General features: G+C 41.6%; 2 protein-coding genes across 2 annotated transcripts; one reads left to right on the top strand and one right to left on the bottom strand.

Annotated features, from left to right (window-relative positions):
* The first annotated feature begins 399 nt into the window (after window positions 1-399).
* LOC129799932 (probable U3 small nucleolar RNA-associated protein 11) lies at window positions 400-1,584 on the top strand. Its single transcript, XM_055844232.1, has 3 exons — window positions 400-854; window positions 919-1,052; window positions 1,155-1,584. Exons 1-3 carry the CDS (start codon window positions 663-665, stop codon window positions 1,549-1,551), a joined length of 723 nt encoding a protein of 240 aa, XP_055700207.1. The 5' UTR covers window positions 400-662; the 3' UTR covers window positions 1,552-1,584.
* On the bottom strand, window positions 1,538-18,231 carry LOC129799930 (DNA polymerase epsilon catalytic subunit 1). The gene is made up of 6 exons (XM_055844229.1): window positions 18,067-18,231; window positions 17,886-18,009; window positions 15,738-17,809; window positions 11,372-12,595; window positions 5,616-8,345; window positions 1,538-1,864 (listed from the first exon to the last, which is right to left on the bottom strand). The coding sequence occupies exons 1-6, from the start codon at window positions 18,108-18,110 to the stop codon at window positions 1,564-1,566; spliced, it is 6,495 nt and encodes a 2,164-aa protein (XP_055700204.1). The 5' UTR covers window positions 18,111-18,231; the 3' UTR covers window positions 1,538-1,563.
* Window positions 18,232-18,473: the final 242 nt, after the last annotated feature.

Below are 18,473 nucleotides of genomic sequence, written 5' to 3'. Positions count from 1 at the left end.
TTTCTCTCCCCAAAGATTTCTTGACTGTTTTTTTTTTCTTTTTATTGCTTGCTTGGAGCTAAAATAGCTTCTCTCTTGGTGACGTTTATTTTTTGTCTCCTTTTTTTTATTCTCCCATTGATAACAAAACTCGAGAATCTTTTTTGCCGTCTATCGCGCCATTTGTCTGTGTAGGTGTCTACCACAAATTTTTATGCACTCTGGGCCTTCCCCTTCCTACCAATTGCCACCGAAATTTCCGCTAAAACACAGATAAACACTTAAATTGCACACGTCACAGTCCCAGAAGGGATTAGGGAAGGATTTAGTACAGTTTAATGCACTTGAAATCAATGAAATAAGGCACAAAAAGCGTAATTCTGTCGCGATCGCACAAACACCAACTTCTGTTGACGACACTAACGCCTCTAGTGGCGCCGGAAGAGATCTGCAATCACCATCGCACAAACAAGAGCACCTCTACCGGAATTCAAGGCAAACTAGATTTTAAACATTTTCTTGAATTTGAATCTCTTTGCCGCTAGAGGCGCTGGGGATGTTTCTTCCCCTCATGGTCTTCCCCTCATGGTGATGGCATGTTTTTGTTTACTTTTTGGTTTCTCTGCAAAATTCTCTAAATTTGTTTAGTTTTCCACACTGATAGTGCGATTTGTGCAAAGAAAATGAGTCAGAAGATTCACCGTGAGCGGCATCAGCCGGAATCTAGGAAACATTTGGGGCTTTTAGAGAAGAAAAAGGACTATAAAGTGCGAGCAAGCCAGTACAAGAGAACCAGGAATACGATAAAAGCCTTGAAAAAGAAAGCCCTCAACAAGAATGTTGATGAATTTTACCATCATATGATCAATCAGAAGGTAATCTTCCCTCTAAGACACTAATTGCACTTCCCGCCGAACTAATTTTCCAATAATCTTCCAGCCAAAGCGGGACTTCTCGGAGATTGGGGAGAGGAAGCCTAAGGAAAAGGTCACAGAGGAGGCTCTGCTGCTGAAAACCCAGGATCTTAAGTATCTTACATCCCGGAGAACCATTGAGACAGCCCAAATTAACAGGTAAACCTTTTCCCTCTTAGAAATCCATAATACCTTTTTTCCGGAAGATATCCTTTCCGGATGCATCACAGGAAGGATTTTCCTATGAATAATTCCTTCCAGATTGTCATCCCAGCTACACGTTGTTGACTCTAAGGCCTCCCGGAACAAGCACACCTTCTTCGTGGACAGGGAAGAACTCAAAGATTTCGACGTAGCCAAGAGACTGAACACGCATCCAAAACTCTTAGGGAACAAGACAAATCGCCTGACACTGGACCAAATAGCGAAACTAGGAGATTTGGAAGTTCAAGAAGACGAAATAGAGCACATCAACAACTTGAAGAGGAAGTCCTACAAGAAACTGAAGGAGAGAATCAAGCGAGAGAAGCAAATAGTCGAGGCACATCTGAAGCTCGAGGAGAAGGTCTCCAAAGACAAGAAGAGGGTCAAGGAGCAGCAAGAGGGATATGAGGATGAGAAGCCGAAGAAAGAACCAAGCTACGTTAGAAAGAAATAAAAATATATTTTCTCAATAAAACCTTTTCATCCATTTAATATGGTCCTCAAGAAGGGGCATTTTGTAGGTCTGTGCCACTTCCAGGAAACTCTCTAGATCCCTTTTCAGCTCCTGGCTGGGCAGAAGATTCGTAAAGGCTCCTGTGCATTCGCACGCGCTCGTCATGTTGTCCCTCTTGATCTGTTTGCAATTGACACATTTAACGTCCTGCAGAGTGTAGGACATCAGCTTCCTCTGGACAATCTCCAGCAACATTCCCTCAATCTCATCCGTGTTGTAGCAGCCAAAGCACTGAGAGCACAGCCAAACAGGTCTAGAAATAGAGGAATGTCTGAGACTGAAGGCAGAGATTGATAACGAAGTCGGGTAATTTCAATATGAATTTGGATTTAGGCCTAGAGTGCCCCTATAGTGTTGATTATGTGAACTTTCAAAGTATCAGAAAGTTGTAGTATTTTTCGAGGCCGTTTATTTGCGTCCTGTATTACCAAATTCGACTAGATAGTTAAAACATTGCGTTTAAAATTAAATTTTTATAGCTCCGGAACACCTTTTAGACCAGGAAAATTTCATAAAGTCAAAATTTGCATCACTTTCTTTTTTTAAAAGATTTGCATTATAGCAATAAAAAAATTAAATTTGGTCAGTGAAGAAATTAAATTCAGTCGGCAAAAAATTAAATTCGGACAGTAAAAAGGAAATTTGATCAGTAAAAAATTAAATTTGGTGAAAAATTTTAATTTAGTCTGCAAAAAATTTAATTTAGTGAGTTAAACTTGGTCATTATGGCTCTGGCACACCTTTTAGATCAGGAAAATTTCATGAAGTCGAAATTCACATCCCTTTCTTTTTCACATGTTTTGCATATGACTATCTCATTCTTTCGCATACCAAATTCGATTGAGCTAAATTGAATTAGGTGTGATGTTTAAAAGAAGAAGAAGAGTGCGAGAAAATGAGATAGATATATGCAAAGCATGTGAGAAAGAAAGGGATTCGAATTTCGACTTCATTAAATTTTCCTAATCTAAATGTGTGCCGGACCTATTAATGACTCCGGCACACGTGTTAGATTTAGATCGTGGAAGCTTTCATGAAATCAAAATGCACATCCATTTCTTACTTAAAATTGAACTGAGCTAAATTGCTGTAATATTTTTAATGGCTCCGTCACACCTCTTCGATCAGGAAAATTTCATTTAAGGCCTCTACACATTGGAAGCAATTTTCGTCAAAAATCGTATTTTTGACAGAATTTTGACGTTTCTACCTACAGCAGTGCAGACGATTTCCTTCAAAAGAGCCATTTTTGACGAAAACTGCTTACAATGTGCAGACACCCTAAGTCGAAATTCGAATCCCTCTCTTTCTCACACGCTTTTTATATGTCCGTCCCATTCTTTCGCACTCCAAATTTGATTGAGCTACAAATTGAATTTGTTGTGACGTTTAAAAGAAGAAGAAGAGTACGAAAGAATGAGATAGATATAAAAGTATGGTAGAGCCATTAGGAAAAAAAGCATATGAAAGAAAATGATGGAAATTTTGATTTAATTTCAAAATTAATTTAATGGTAATGGCGCTAACCTCTTAGATCAAGAAAATTTCATGAAATCGAAATTCACATCCTTTTCTTTCGCAAATTGTTTGCGTAAAGCTATCCTACTCTTTCACACTCTTCTTCTTCTTCTTTTGGACATCACACCAATTTTAATTTAGTTTAATCTAATTTTGGGTAAGCATGAATGAGATGGACAGAAGGAAAACCTTTGAGAAAGGAAAAAATGTGAATTTTAATTTTACGAAATTTTCCTGAATAAATTAATGCCGCTGCCACACTTTTTATATCGGTAAAAGTTCATGAAATCAAAATTCGCGTCCCTTTCTTTTGCAAAAGATTTGCATAAGTCTATCCTTTCTACTCCAAATTTGACTGAACTAAATTTAATTTGGTGTGATGTTCAAAACAAGAAGAGTGCGAAAGAGTAGAATAGACGTATGCAAATCTTTTAAGAAAGAAAGGGACGTGAATTTTGTCTATGAACTTCTCCTGATCTAAAAGGTGTGCTGGAGGCTTTACTGAGCACATTCAATATTTTGTTGACAGAATTTAGTTTCCTTACTAATCGATTTTTTCACTGACCGAATTTAATTTTTAACGGCTCTGGCACACCTTTTAGATCAGATAAATTTCATTATGTCAAAATTCACTTGCCATTCTATCTCTAAAGATCTGCATATGTCTATCGTACTCTTTCGAACTTTTCTTTTTCTTTTAAACATCACACTAAATTAAATTTAGTTCAGCCCAATTTTGTGTCCGAACGAATGGGATACACTTATCCAAATCTTTGCGCGGATTTTGATTTCATGAAATTTTGCCACTCTAAAAGATGTACTGGAACCATAATTATTGAATTTAATTTTAACTGCTTTGTTCTTACGCTATTTTGGGATTTTTTTAGATTATTCAAAAATCGGTTTAATTCTGCAGTAAACAGCTGCAGTGTAAGTGAATCAACGAAATGGAAGAAGTTATTAAAATTACTTAAACTCGTAAGCATGTTGCACCCACGAATTTTGGTGCTTCTAAACAATTTTTTTATCTAAAAGTAACGTTATTTTTAAAAGTAATAAGGCTAAGCCTAATCTTAAAAATTAAAAATTGGGCCTCATTTTCTAACTTCAACAGCAGACTAAAATACACTTTATTACAAAATCTATCTGTTTTTTTATCAGATAGACAAATTTTCATTTATATTCCAGAGTAAGATATTTTTTTAAGGTTATATAAAGCATAACCTTACTTTGCAAAATAACTTCTTGATTAAATAAGGGAAGTGAGCCTAATATTTTTTTATAGCAGAATAGATGAGCTATAAATAAGAGAATTTCTGAAAATTAATAATTAAACGGATAAAAAAATTAATTAAAAATTCTCTCTTATTAAAAATAATCGTTAAAGTCTAACCTCAAATCCTTATAGATTCTAGCTATATATTTCTTTTTACCATTTCGATAAGTTCAGTAAAAAAAACATTCGGATTTTGTTTTGAATTATTGAGAAAATATCACATTAAATTGAATTTGCAAATTTTCTTTCAAGATTGTTATTTTTAAAGTTATATCACATAACCTCAAATTAATAAATTAAAGAGATTTGGAGGAATTTTCGGTTTAATGGGTAGTAGCAGATAGCGGACGGAAAAATAGACCTTTCTTGATTTTTTACTCTTTAATTCTTCACGACGTTTCGAGGATGGATGATGTCCTCTTTATCAGGTTTCGAATGTGGAGGAAAAATCACGTACAGGTGGGAAAACCTGTTGCTGCACTGCACTTGGACATTTTTACAATTGTTCAATCTGACGTTCACCATCTCTCTCTCTCTCTCTCTCTTTTGTTTTACGTTTTTGGCTGTCAGACTCAATCAGGTCCATATAGCCATTTCGCTCACTCTTATTTACATACGAGTTCCATCTGTTTTCTTTTTTTTCCCATATGTTTGTTCCTCTCATCTCTCCATATCATTTTTCTTTTTGCTCTATCACAAATCCTTTTTTTTGCTTTTTTTGATATTTTTGCATTCAGTTTGTAGCTTTTAAGGACGGTGAAAAACTGTTTTCCAATTATTCATCGGACGCGCTTCGATCAAGGATCGAACCGAGGGCCTCTGCGTCACAAAGCCAACACTTTGCCCATTGAGCTACCGAGACCCCGACGTTCACCATCTGACACAGTATGTCAGTCAATTGTCATTCTGTCACTGTCAGTCATTCTGTGTCAGTCTATTTGATGGTCAACTTCAGAGTGAACAATTGTAAAAATGTCCAAGTGCAGTGCAGCAGCAGATTTTCCCACCTGTACGTGATTTTTCCTCCATTCGAAACCTGATGAAGAGGATATCCATCCTCGAAACATCGTGAAGAATTAAAGAGAAAAAATCAAGAAAGGTCTATTTTTCCGTCCACTATCTGTCAAAGAGGAAATCTCTGAGCGAATTTTTATGTAGGGCTTTTTGAAGAGATCAGCAAGATTAGTTAATTTTGATCCAAATTACTTACATTCCATCCTTGAGGGCTCGATGGGGATCATTGTGGAGATTGAGATCCCTGCAGTGATTGCAGGCTTTGCATATGACCTCCATTAAGGTGAACTCATGACTGGTATCCTTCCACGTAGCGGCATCACTGAATTCTCCAACCTCAATCAATTTCAGCAAATTCCTATGCAGAGAATCCACTTCAGGGATCAGCCCATCAGCCACTGAGAGGATTTTGTGGAGCGATGTCACTAGCTTCAGGGCGGGCTTCTGCTCGTGGTAGGTGAACTTCTTGTGGATGTACTCAATGATCGTGAAGGCTCTCATTGAGTGCTGCTCAAAGGCTTTCTGGGCACTTTCCTCAGTGGCCAGGGATGTCAGAAGCCCCGAGATCAGCTTCTCGAAATACTCCTGACCATTGCCTTGCTTGGGCAATTGATTGGCAATGTTGAATGTCATCTCAATGTCCAGGGCATTTTCCCCAACTTCTTCGATTTCTTCGTCGTGTCGGAGGCGGATTCCGCCGTAGTTGAAATTATCCAGCCACAGGAGATACCTCCAGGATTGCTGGTAGGTCACATGGACTCCATGGAACATTTCTTTGTTCCGGATGTTCTGAACAATGTAGTCTGTGTAGTTAATGGCTTCAACTGGAGATTCTTTGCCTGTATTGATGATGACGCGATTGAAATCTGCGAAGATTATAGTGGCTCCTAGTCGCTGGAACTCCGACAGGAGTTGCAGGAAGTATTTCCTGACCAGGTTAAACATCGTTCGCCTCATGGCTGGATCGTAGAGTAGGGCGTTTGAGGATTTAATCCAGCGATAGAAGTGGACAATTTGGGTATCTGAGAAGACACTGCGATTGAGGGAGATATCCCTGAGCCATCCATTGACCATGAGCCTCATAACTCTCAGGGCTGAATTGCAATGGGAGGATTCGTCATAGGAAGCTTTCCCGCGTGCTCCTAGCATCTCATCGACAAATCCCTGTGGGATCATGTCGAAGGCAACAGCATTGAAGGAACCCTCAGCTTCCTGAATCTTGCTTGACTGCATCAGAGCACTTACAGCAAGATTCTCAATGGACAGCACCACAGAGATGCTCGGATACAAATCACTGCGATTCTGCACCCGGGAATTTCCATCGTCAAACTCCGTCAGAAGACGACTGTCGTCAGTTTCGTGTCCTCCGAGATCCGGACGATTTGTCTTTGAGCACCACAGCAGAAATTTATTTCTCTGCAGGTACCGTGCATAGAACAGATCTGCACCGAAGAGGATTGGGTCCGTTGGCATATTCCCAATCGGAATGTGATAGTAGCGACACTGCCGCAGCATTGACTCTACCACAGTAGGCAAATTTAGAAAATGGCGAATGATCGATCGGCAGCCATTTTGTTGCCAATTGATCGCCGACAGCAGCGACATCTCATCGGCAATGTGAATCTGAACTTGCGGAAATTCCGCTAGGAGGGGCATCGCTGCTGCCATCTGGCTCAAAGTCATAGAGATTTGCATGAAGAGCAGAGTTGGAGCTTTAATTTCATGCTTGTATCCCGATAGAATCCTCTGAATGGTTCTGTAGATATTCTTTGGTTCTGTCTCAAAGACAATCTCAAACTCCATATCTCTAGGCGGAAGGATGTTCTCCTGGCTACTCCTCAAGCTTCCTTTCAGGCTCTTCAACTCCGAATCATAGAGATTCTTTAGGTTCGGCATCTGATCTGTCCTTACGGTATCCAGGACCAGAACTGTTGCCTTCTTTGCAGCCGGTAGAAATACTCCCCACATCTCTCTCTTTCCCGAAGCGCTACTGTGCTGATAGAGGAAAATCTTCTTCAGCTGCTGATAAGTCTGCAGGTAGCTATGATCTTTATCACTGCGAAATTCCAGATGTTCCAATGAAAATGCCTCAGGATTCGTCCTCTTCCTCTCATTCCTCTGCACCGAGCATTTACATCCCAAATCTACCACAGTTCTAAACATAAGACTAGTCTGAGTCTCATAAATGCCCTCAATATCCGGAGTCGTAAGATCAATGAGCATCTCTAGTTTGCGCTCCTGGAAGGTCTGTTCGGGAATCTGATAGCGATAGAGATGATGAACAGGGCTAGATCTCGGCAAAATTCTATGAACTTTCTTAAAAACAGCATTCTCAGCCTCTTCCAGTTCCTGACTCACCGGAACCCTCTGGTTCACATAGAATATCCTGGGGACGTTCAATCGGATTTTGTGCAACTCCTCCCCATTCGTCAGGATCCACATGACAAAGCTTCCCGGATAATCAGTCTCAGCTATTTGAATGATTTCCCATGTCGTCTCGAGCAAAGTACACTTGGTCTTCCGCAGAAATCCTCCAATTGTCGCTCGGGAACGTTTATTGTTCGAAATCTCGACTCTCTGCTGCTTCGCTCGGTTTTTCTTCGCCTGAGATCTCTGCTCCAGCTGAAGTGTCCACTTCTTCTTCTGATACTTCACCCATTCGAGAACCTGGTCATGAGATGGCCCCATCTGAGGTGGACGACCTATTAGGCTCTCAATAGAAACCTCTCCATCGATAACTTCCTGTCTCTTTCGTTTTGTGGCAATCGGACGATTAACCCGAGCCTCATTGCCATTCCCAGTTAAATCTTCAATGTCAGCAATTGTATCTGGAGTGGCTTCCCTTGGGACTGATTCACTAGGTTTTGACTTGAAGATCTCATTGATCTTTCTCTGTTTAAACACATCTTCCTTCTGTAGGATTTTCCTGTTATCAAACAGAAGTCATATTTTTTTGTCTTCTCCCGGAAATTTTACAATAATTTGAATTTTAAAAATTTAAATGAAAAGAGATAAGGGGGCGTGGTTTATTTTCTAAAAGGCACTGCACTTTGAGGAAGCTACAGGGGAATTCCGAATAAGGATGAACTACGAACTGGAGGACTTTTATGGAGAGGCCGGCATTGTGGCCTCTATTCTGGCAAGAAGACTGAGCTGACTCAGTCACATCTGCCGTATGCCAGAGGAGAGGATGCCTGGGAAATTGTATGAGTGAAATTCGAAGGGGACGAGGAGGAGAGGGCGTCCCCGGACGAGATGGAGTGCTGCAATGCTGGCGGACGCTGGCTTTAGATCGTGTAGAATGGCGACGTAAGTGTCCACTTAAGTAAGTAAGTACAGCACTTCAAAAACTCGCCATCTAAAGCTCTCTGGTGCAAAGGCAAAGAAAAGGTGACCAAATAAGCCATTTAAGCTTAAGGATAAAATTCATGCGAGCAACCAATACCAACGCGCGACTTTGAGGCGAATTGGGAACAAACGGACAAGATCAAGCTCGAGCTCCATGGAGGCATGAACCTCATGTTCCTATTTCTTTTTTTCTGAGTCTAGAGGTCCTAGAAGTTCCTCTGTCTTGCACCCTAAATTCTGGTCTAGAATTCGGTAATGCGGCTTCGTACCTGGAGCACCCAATAGCTCCAGGCTCCAGTATCCCAGTCTTCTCGTCCTTCAGACGAACGCTAAGACAACCGTAGATTCTTTGTTGAATTTCGTGGTCAGAAAAGTAGATGAAGACTACAAAAAATAGCCTACCGCAAGGTAGTGTTCTGGCTCCCACTTTGTTTAATATCTACACAAATGATCAGCCACTGCCGTCTCCTTCCAAGCCTTCTTGTACGCAGACGATTTGGCTCTAGCTGTTAAGGAAAACACGTTTCAAGACGTGGAGTCCCAGCTTGAGACCTGCCTTGTGAAATTTTCCAAATTCTACAAGGAGAACCAACTAAAACCAAATCCCTCTAAAACAGGTGTAAGTTGGTTCCATCTGCGTCACAAGTGGACCAAGACTCGCTTGAATGTAAGATGGGAAGGAGATTCTCTGAAACACAATTTCACGCTCAAGTATCTATGTGTCACTCTCGATCGAACTCTTACATACAAGACCCACTGCAGCAATCCTAAAAACAAGGTCATAACGCATAATAACTTACTGCGGAAACTCGTCGACGCTCAGTGGGGTGCTCAGCCAAAATCTATCTTTCTCCGTAGCAGAAAGATCCACGTACGCTAAGCAAGTTGACGTCGCTCTTAACGATACCGCCCGTATAACATGATGCTTAAAAAGCACTCCGGTGGATAAACTCTATCCCTTAACAGGAATTGTTCTACCACGGATGAGGGGACAAATCATCTCCAGTAGAGAGATGTCCAAGGTTCTTTCTGAACCGAAGCATCTTCTCCATGGTCACAAAAACCAAGAGCAAGGCAGAAGTATCGCAGGAGCTTTTGCCACTATGTCAAACCACTTGACCAATCTCCAGAGGAGACCAGACTTAATCTGTGGAAGGAAGTCTTTCCACCAGATTTTGTCGAACTAAGGGAAGGCCTTCCTCCTGGTGGTGACCAAGACTAGAAGACATGGAAGTCTCTTGATCGTTTGAGAAGTGGCGTAGCGCGCTCGAGAGACAACAGACGGCGATGTGGATTCTCCGAATGTGACGTCCTTTATGACTGTGACGTGATCCAGACCACCCGCCACTTGTGTATTTGTCCGTTGTCCCTTGCGTCATACGGAACAGGGGATTTGATGTCGACAAGTCCGCTTGCCATTGACGTGGCCCGTTTTTGGACAAGACAGACTTAGGCCTCGACACGATTAATAACAATCAGTTTCATTCCCGGATAAACAAGTAGCATCAGGGCAAGAGTACGCCTTCCATATAACTCACTCTAAACCCATCTTTGTTGAGTTCCTTTCAATCAACGCTCAGCAAAAAGTTCTTCGAGTTGCTTATTGAGGACTACCAGCGGATTTACTGAACAGAAAACGCAACTCTTCAACGAGGCCGTATGATGATGTCCCATCTTAGTACGAGAACTCTATTAGCACTGACAGAACGCGACCCTATATCGTGCTGGAGACCGACCCGTCGTTATGATGACGAAAGAACAAAAGAAGAGCCCTGCCGTCCTAGCCCTACGGAAGATCTTCGCGCTTTAGGAAAGTGGATGCCGCCCGCGAAGTTAACACCTTTACTCCCGAGGATACTCACACTCCTCGTACGAGCCTCACCCCGTCAAATCGAGATTTGAGTAATAAATGCTAGATTTGGCAATGGAACCTAAGCGACGTTGCTGATACTGATACAGTCCCTAGTCTGTTATCCCTTCTTCGAAGGTCGTAAAGTCCCATTCACAACAATAACGGGATTCTTAGTGGCGCAATAGGCAAGACCGTTGGGTCTTGGGCGGATGAGATCTCTGACTCGACTCTCAAAGTTGTGAGTTCGAGTCCCGCCCGGTGCAAGCAACTAAATGTCAGAAAAAGACATTTTCACTGTGATAAAACGTAATAAAATGCATCGCCTCTTCCCAAAAAACTCTAGGAGCATGGAAGAAGCATTCACATTGCGTTGAAGGCGCTCCTTGGGCGGTCTACACATGGACTCAGCGGATTCTTCCGTCACGGAATATAACAGCAATATAATATGATTAAAAAATGGTGAAATTGGCTTGCAGCATATGCTGCGGTCCGGAAAGAGTTAAGTCGAATCACAATTTATTGCGAAAGGCAATAACTGTCGCTCGATTGGCAAGAAGAGGCGAGATTGGGTACCAATGATACCCGCTAAATGGACAACTCGTTCAGGGCGCTCATTAAGCATATATAAAATTTTCTGTTTATCTGAAAGGACTGACAATTTTCTAACATTTTTTTTACACTCGATTGCAGTGCCCCTGGTGTCAGTTTTATAAACTTTCTTACACAAATTGAAAAGATAAAGTATCACTTACCTGTGAAGCCAATCAGGATGCGCAACACGTTCCACGGGATTCGAAAGGCCCTGGAGAGCAGCTGGGATTATGATGATCTTCTGAATCGTTCCACTAAGACGCTCAATGTAGTAATTCCAATCGAGAACATCCCGGATATCTGCATCTCCCATGCTCGGATCTTTGAGCCAGCGACAGAGATAGTGCCGACGAACACTGGCTTCAGACTGAAAGATTGCCAGGGGAATGGCTCTCTCTGTCACTGGAGACCCTTCAGGTTTGGCCGAAATGATGTACTTGCACGACAAACCGGCATCCTTGATCATTTGATCACCCAGGAATTCCGCCAGACGTTTCGCCGTGGAAATTGACGTGGATTTCTGAACTCCGTAATCTTCGAGTTTTCTCGACATGGACCGATTTTCCGAAATCAGTTCAAACAATTCACTATCTGGCATACTTTCTCCTCGACTGTAGAGGACATCGAGCCAGTAATTGGCCACCTTTGCTGCACTTCCGTAACTCTCCTCTAGAGTGGTTCCCTGGAGGAATGCATCGAAGACGGATGACTGAAAATTTTTAATCAACTGCAATTCTCCTCTCCTCTTAACCTCAAAACCCTTCAGTTCAGCAATGGATCCGTCAAAATTGAAGACAGCATAGCGTTTCTTCAGTTTCTTGCCCTCTTCCTTGGCCGCAGGCAGAATCATGCCCAAATACGGTCCATCCACCTCAAAGAATATCGAATTCTCCTCCCTTCTCTCATACTTTGGCCTCTCGCCATTCCCACCCTGACTCACCAGTTCCTGGTACTGATCATTGGTAAAATGATCCTTGACCATGGCATTGAGAATGGCATTGGGGTAGGACATGACAAATTTCCCACCTTTCGCCTCTGTGCTCTTAATCGTAAAATTCTGCGGGAAGGATGCTGGCAAAATGCACCAAATCCCATCGGTATCCAATTCCAGAGGCCTCCCTACCCGTTCAATAATCTCCCGGGCCTTTGTGATGATATTAGCTCCGGTCAGACATACGATTCCGCCCATTGGCATACTGTGCCATCTAGCTCCACGGCGCATCACGTAGCCATAGAAGGAATTTAGAATGCATTTGTGGGCCAATTGGAGGGAATCATAGAGAACTTCACGTCCCTTGGCTGCCTTTATTTCACTCGCATCTCCGGTCTTTAGAGCATCTGCCACCGCAGCTTTGGCTTTCTTCGTCATCTCCTTATATTCGTATCTAATAAAGTTTGGGAAGCATTTTTACCACGAATATAGAGCACAATTTTTAGCAATTCATTAATATTTTTCGAATATTTTGTGAATATCGAGAATATTTTGTGAATATTGCGACTATTCTGAGAATATTTTGACTATTTTGTGAATATCGCAAATAATTTATAAATATTTTATGATTTTAGCAAATATTTTGTAAATATAGCGAATGCTTTGCTAAATATCGAAAGCATTTTGCGACTGATCTGTGTGAATCGTCGTCCGTCGATATTTCGATCAAGGAACCTTTTACGTGCAACAGAGAATAAAATATATAGATCTGTATTGAAGTCAATCATTATCGTTTGGCCTAGAAACATTACCGTTTGTAGCCCTTTCGGAACTACCGACACTTACACTCAACACGTGGTAGTCCTCTTTTTGAAATTCACAGGCTCAGCATCCGCACTCTGAGCCTTCCCATAGCACCCTGACTCCATCGCATATGGCGTCAGGGTGTCACACCACTCACTTTGAAGCAGGTCAGGGAGACAACTTTGAGATTGCAAAGGGGAAAGTGGCCAATGGCGAGGAGAGTAACGACACGATCTCTTTTACACGTGGATCTGCACAGAAGAAAGGAAGCTACTGATCTTTGAAAGGCAGGTCCTACGACGGACCTACGGACCTTTTCATGAGGCACCTACAGGGGAATTCCGAAAAAAGATGAATCATGAACTGGAGAAACTTTATGAAGAAGCCGACATCGCGGCCTCTATTAGGTCAAGAAGACTGAGCTGACTCGGTCACAATTGCCGTATGCCAGAGGAAAGAATGACCAGGTAACCATAAGAGTGAAATCCGGAGGGGACGAGTAGATGCTTTCATTTGCGAATCACCAAGCGTATGGACCTCGCCAATCTATACGTCTTGGAAATGATGACCTAAGCCTTTGAGTGCGTCCAAGGAGATAGGATACAATCAGGGACACTTCCGAGGAGGAGAAATTAATTTTCTCGTTAAGTTTAAAGCAGAGCAGGTCCATGGGGAATACTTTTAAAAGCTTTGGAAAAATCTAAGAGAAGTAACATAACGCAATTACGATTGTCCAAGTTGTTGAAGTAGCGCAGAAGTAGTAGTGTGCCCAGCACGGAATCCTGACTAAAATTCAGCAAGAAGATGCATGGAGTTCAAATAAGCAGTCATAAGGCTTATTGGTCTAATCAGTGCCAACCTTGGGAATGGGGATTACCAAGTCGCCTTATGTTCTTCCAGAGAACATTAAGTGGAAGATCAGTATTAAAACAGCGTGAGTAGTATGATTTTTTGGCTTTACGAATCTGAGAAGTAACCCTATTGCGCACTCTAATAAAGATAGCGCGATCAGAAGAGAGACCATTGCGTTTCCATCTTTTACGAGCTGTCTCACGTCTTTCATGCTCTTCAGAATGCGAAGACTCAACCAAGGAGTAGCTATGTTTTTTATTAGTACCCGTTTCTTTGGAACAACGTCATTGAAGATGGCATTGATTCTTTGTGTTAGCATGTCGATGCGATCAAGAATGTAGCAAGAGAAAAACTTTATCCTAGCAGTACATAGCCGCTTCAGACTGGACCAGGGATGGAGTACACTTAAAAATCTGAGGGCACGCTCTCTGTCTGTAACGGAGTAACCTATCAACAGTATCTGCTAGTCAGCTAGTGGAGTCCTGTGTGATAAGAGGATGCCAAAATCGTTCAAGGAACTAGTTTATAAAACTGTGGTGCGTCCGGCTACGTTTTTCATGGTGCTGAATGTAGTGGATCCCAAAAAGATTCACGACAATCGCCTGCATGTAGCAGAAATGCGAATGCTGATTTCTGAGACTGACTATCAAAGACAGAGTCCAGAATGATGCCATCAGAGGTAGTCTCGGAGTTCAGCACATTGCGGAGAAAGCAAAAGGAAAACGAGACGACGAAACGAGGACCAGGAAAGCCTCTGAAGACGTGGAAATCGAAGTAGGAGGGCTGATCCCCGTTAAGGGGAAGTAAGTGGCCACTTAAAAAAGTATTAGTCTGTTTCTAAACGAAGGAAATCTCCCCTTGCCGTGTAAACAGACGGAATTCCCACAAAATTTTTTATTCCGGACGGGAATTCCGGATGGAAATTCCCATATTGAACTCGTCAGTTAAATCAGCATTTATCGTAACTTCATTTTTACGATTTTGGGATATATACATATTTGGAATCAGCGTAATTTTGTTTATTAAACGCACTTGTGAAAAAGAAACTTTTATAAGCCCAATAAAAAATATTTTAAACAAAAATTGTCGTAAGTGCCCTTAATTAAGAAAAATTTATCAGAATTTGTCGTAACTTCCATTTTTGGGGAAGTTAAGACAAATTTCCATACAAAATTTTCAGTAATCAGCATTTGTCGTAACTTTTTTTACTTGCGTGGCTTTATTTGCGAGAAAAAATCCCTATCCATCTGTCATTAATTCAAAACAAAACAAGCGACGTGGCGCATAAAATTTATTACAATTTATTTAATAAAACTTATGAAATAAAAACTTTTAGGGACAGGGATAACAGTATAATTGACTAATTTAGTCAAATAAAGGCGCTTATTATCACTAGAATAATTCAAATTGATATAATGCATTTTAGAAAATTGTCGTAACTTCCAGAATCTCCATGCATTGGAAGTTACGGCTTTATAAATGATGGAAGTTACGATAAAATATTATTGTGTTTCTTCTAACATATTTCTCAATATTGCAGCTTTTAAATAATTTTATAAAAATTTTCTCGAGTTTACAGTTTATTAGTGCCACTTTTATTATTTTGACTCAAAAGTATCGCATTCGGGGCTCATTTTTAAGAAAAATAATATTGAACTGAAAATTTCGTCTCCTGAAAAGTTGTCAAAAGGAAGTTACGACAAATGCTGATTTAACTGACGAAAATACCCTTTCAAGAAACATAAATAGTATTTTTATATGTACTATAGTTTTTTAATGAGAGTCATTTGTGTGGTTAGGATTTAAATTCGGGACACGCTTTAGTCTGTTTTTAAACGAGGGAAATCTCCCCGCGTGGTTCGTTTCTGGAATTAAAATCTCCCAAGTGTGTCTGGACTAAAGCAGATTTTCTTGGCGCTAGAATTGCATTTAAAATTTACCTGCGATCTCGGAAGGATCTCACGGTGTCCACGTAGAAGCTGTTCTCCTTCTGACACACCGTGCTGGTCTTTGTTTCCAACCTGGTGATCTTCCGTTTCTTGTAGGCCATTTTGCAGTAGTCTGTCAGTCTCTTCTTCTCATACGCCTGCTGATCCTCCCGCGAGAGTTGATTGAAAGCCCTGGGAGGGCCATTGGGAAAGAGCGGAGGGAAGGTTTCCGTCTCCAGTTGCTGCTGTATCCTCTGCAATTCACTTTTTGTGGCCGGAAGCATCTCTCCACGCCAGGACCAAGTCATGTCCCTCTTGCAGCAAGCTGAGGGTTCATTGAAGTCACAAACTGCACAATTGGTCTCATTGACAATGGCATAGGGCTGAAGGCGATTGGTTAGGATGATATTGGGATACATGGCACCAACGTCCAAGTGATAGATGACAGGATGTTCAATTCTATTGGGAATGTTCCGGAGAGCCTCGAGAGCTGTCGTAATCTCCTCTGTGACTTCTGGGAGATTCGTTATGCTCTCCATCGAGACACCCTTCTCAACAACAATAGCATGATGGAGCACCTTGTCTAAGCCCTCCTGGAGTATTTGCACCATGTCCGGATCAATCCGGAAGCGATAGGGAATATCTGCACGGAAAACTCCCGATTCTAGAGCTTCGACATGTCCGCCAACGTATGTCTCTGAGTCCATGACATAGCCATCTGTGATTTTGTTAACTTCCTCTATTTGCTTATTGGGAAAGATTACGTTTGCCTTGAAGCCCTGAACCATCAGGAGATTCTCACAGAGTGTTCCGGAACCTTTGCGTAGGACTTCATCTGGTTCCATGGGAATAATTGTGGCCAGGGCAAAGATGAAAGGATGCACGTATTTCATGTAGAGATAGTAAGTGGCCACTGCATCAGACACGGAATAATTGGACAGGACCTGAGGCTTCTTTACGGCCAGGGAGCAAATTTCTTCCGGATCGAGTTCAACTGGATCGTACCGGAGTTTAGCTTTGGCTACGGCTTTTAATCCATGCGATCCCACGGGTAAATAGGAGTCCCTCCTGACCCAATTGAGACAATCGAGGTGGGATGCTGGCCGGGAGAGATAGTGCCCTTCCCGATTCTTCCCAAATCCAATTTCCTGCTTCATATCGATGTCATAGACTGCCGCTCGGGTCTCAATGAAGGGCCAATCAAAGAAGTCTCCGTTGTAGGAGGCAAAGATATGGGGCTTGACTTCCAGGATGTGACTGAAGAACTTCTGGATTGTTGCCATTTCATTTGGTTCATTGAAAACCGTGAAAGTTGCTTCAAATTCCGCCTTTGGCGTGTACTCAAAGCTCTTCACGTCCGCCGAGATAATCTCCCGGTTCGTAATTAAATACCCCTGACCATCGATCATGTACGAGATCATGATAATCTGATCGGTATTGGCATCCGGAAATTTCAATGGAAGCTTTGTGGTTTCAATGTCAAAAGCCAGGACAATGGGATCTGGCCGATCAATTATGTCTGTGCAGGGCTTAATTATTGGATTCTGACCACCGAAGCATGTGACACTGTACCAATTCCCACAGAAGATACTCAAATCTATGCAAACCCGGACATGATAGGGAATATCGTGCTCCCGGACATCTACAATGAATTCCATAAGGTCGGAATTCAAAAAATCACTTCCTTTAGCTGTCCCTCCACCCATACTGGCCGTCAGGAGTTGCATATAACTCGTCTGACTCTTGGCATTCTCCTGATTCTTCCTCACAGCGGCCAAAAGTTCCTTCCGGACTTTTATCATGGCATTCAAATTATTAAAAGACAGCTTTATATAGCTCTGTTTGAGCCCTATCAAGTGATTGGGCAGATCGAGATCTTCTTTCTCAACCCCCTCAGATTTTGCAATCTGCCCTGCGTACTTTCTATCCAGGAATCTCTGGACTTCCGTGAAATGTCCAGTTTTTGGGAGGACAAAAAAGTAAGGTTGGAAGATATATGTGGCCTTAAATCGGGCTCCTGTCATCTCCAAAAAGTACATATCGAGCCCCGACACCAGCTGGCGGTCCTCATTCAGCACTTCTGTCTACAAATCCCACAATATCCCAGCTATATCAAAGACTCCCTGAACCCCCTGAACAAAAAAACAGTTTCTGACTTACCGAATGGAGATTCAAGAGGTATCCATTTCTCTCCTTCGAGTCTGATGGTTTCTTGAAGCCATACCGAAAGTCAATCCTTTCATTCTCCTGGATTGTCCGGAAGCTTAAGTCTGACCCGGAATTCCTGGAAAACGAGACGCTTTGTCAAATGAATTTTCAGCCTACTTTTTCTCCAACTTACCCATCGAAATTCCTAGGTTTTGCTTTCCCTGTATTCACACTCATCGTCACTTTTCACTTTCCACTAGAAAAAACTAATAATTATCTTATTTTTACAGTGATTTTTCGACTTTTTCACAAAGATGCACAGAAAAAATATCCAATGCTATTTTTAGGTTATTCCGCCATTTTTTGACAGAGGGAAATAGGGGAAATATATAGGGTATGTGTGCCAAATTTCGGCTAGCTTCTAATTTCGGCCACTCTTTGAGTGTAATTTCGACCAAGCAAATAAATTAATTAAAATTATGTATATAACGTATATAACCTTCGAATAATCAGTGAAATTTATTTTTCTGTAAAATATTTATTAATTTTAGGATGTATTAACACAAAAACCTTTAAATTTTAGGTATAATTTGAATTTAA

The sequence above is a fragment of the Phlebotomus papatasi genome, chromosome 1 (genome assembly GCF_024763615.1).
Source record: "Phlebotomus papatasi isolate M1 chromosome 1, Ppap_2.1, whole genome shotgun sequence".
Lineage (NCBI taxonomy): Eukaryota > Metazoa > Arthropoda > Insecta > Diptera > Psychodidae > Phlebotomus > Phlebotomus papatasi.
Note: the sequence above shows the minus strand (reverse complement) of the source record. Positions and strands in the feature narration are given on the sequence as shown.

Excerpts from the sequence above, each read along its gene's own strand:
- LOC129799932 (XM_055844232.1), top strand. The coding sequence starts at position 663 with ATGAGTCAGAAGATTCACCGTGAGCGGCATCAGCCGGAATCTAGGAAA. Across the intron at positions 855-918 it reads ATCATATGATCAATCAGAAG|CCAAAGCGGGACTTCTCGGA; the intron begins GTAATCTTCCCT and ends ATAATCTTCCAG. Across the intron at positions 1,053-1,154 it reads GAGACAGCCCAAATTAACAG|ATTGTCATCCCAGCTACACG; the intron begins GTAAACCTTTTC and ends AATTCCTTCCAG.
- LOC129799930 (XM_055844229.1), bottom strand. The coding sequence starts at position 18,110 with ATGAGTGTGAATACAGGGAAAGCAAAACCTAGGAATTTCGATGG. Across the intron at positions 18,010-18,066 it reads AAACCTAGGAATTTCGATGG|GAATTCCGGGTCAGACTTAA; the intron begins GTAAGTTGGAGA and ends CTCGTTTTCCAG. Across the intron at positions 12,596-15,737 it reads AGATCCTTCCGAGATCGCAG|ATACGAATATAAGGAGATGA; the intron begins GTAAATTTTAAA and ends AAACTTTATTAG.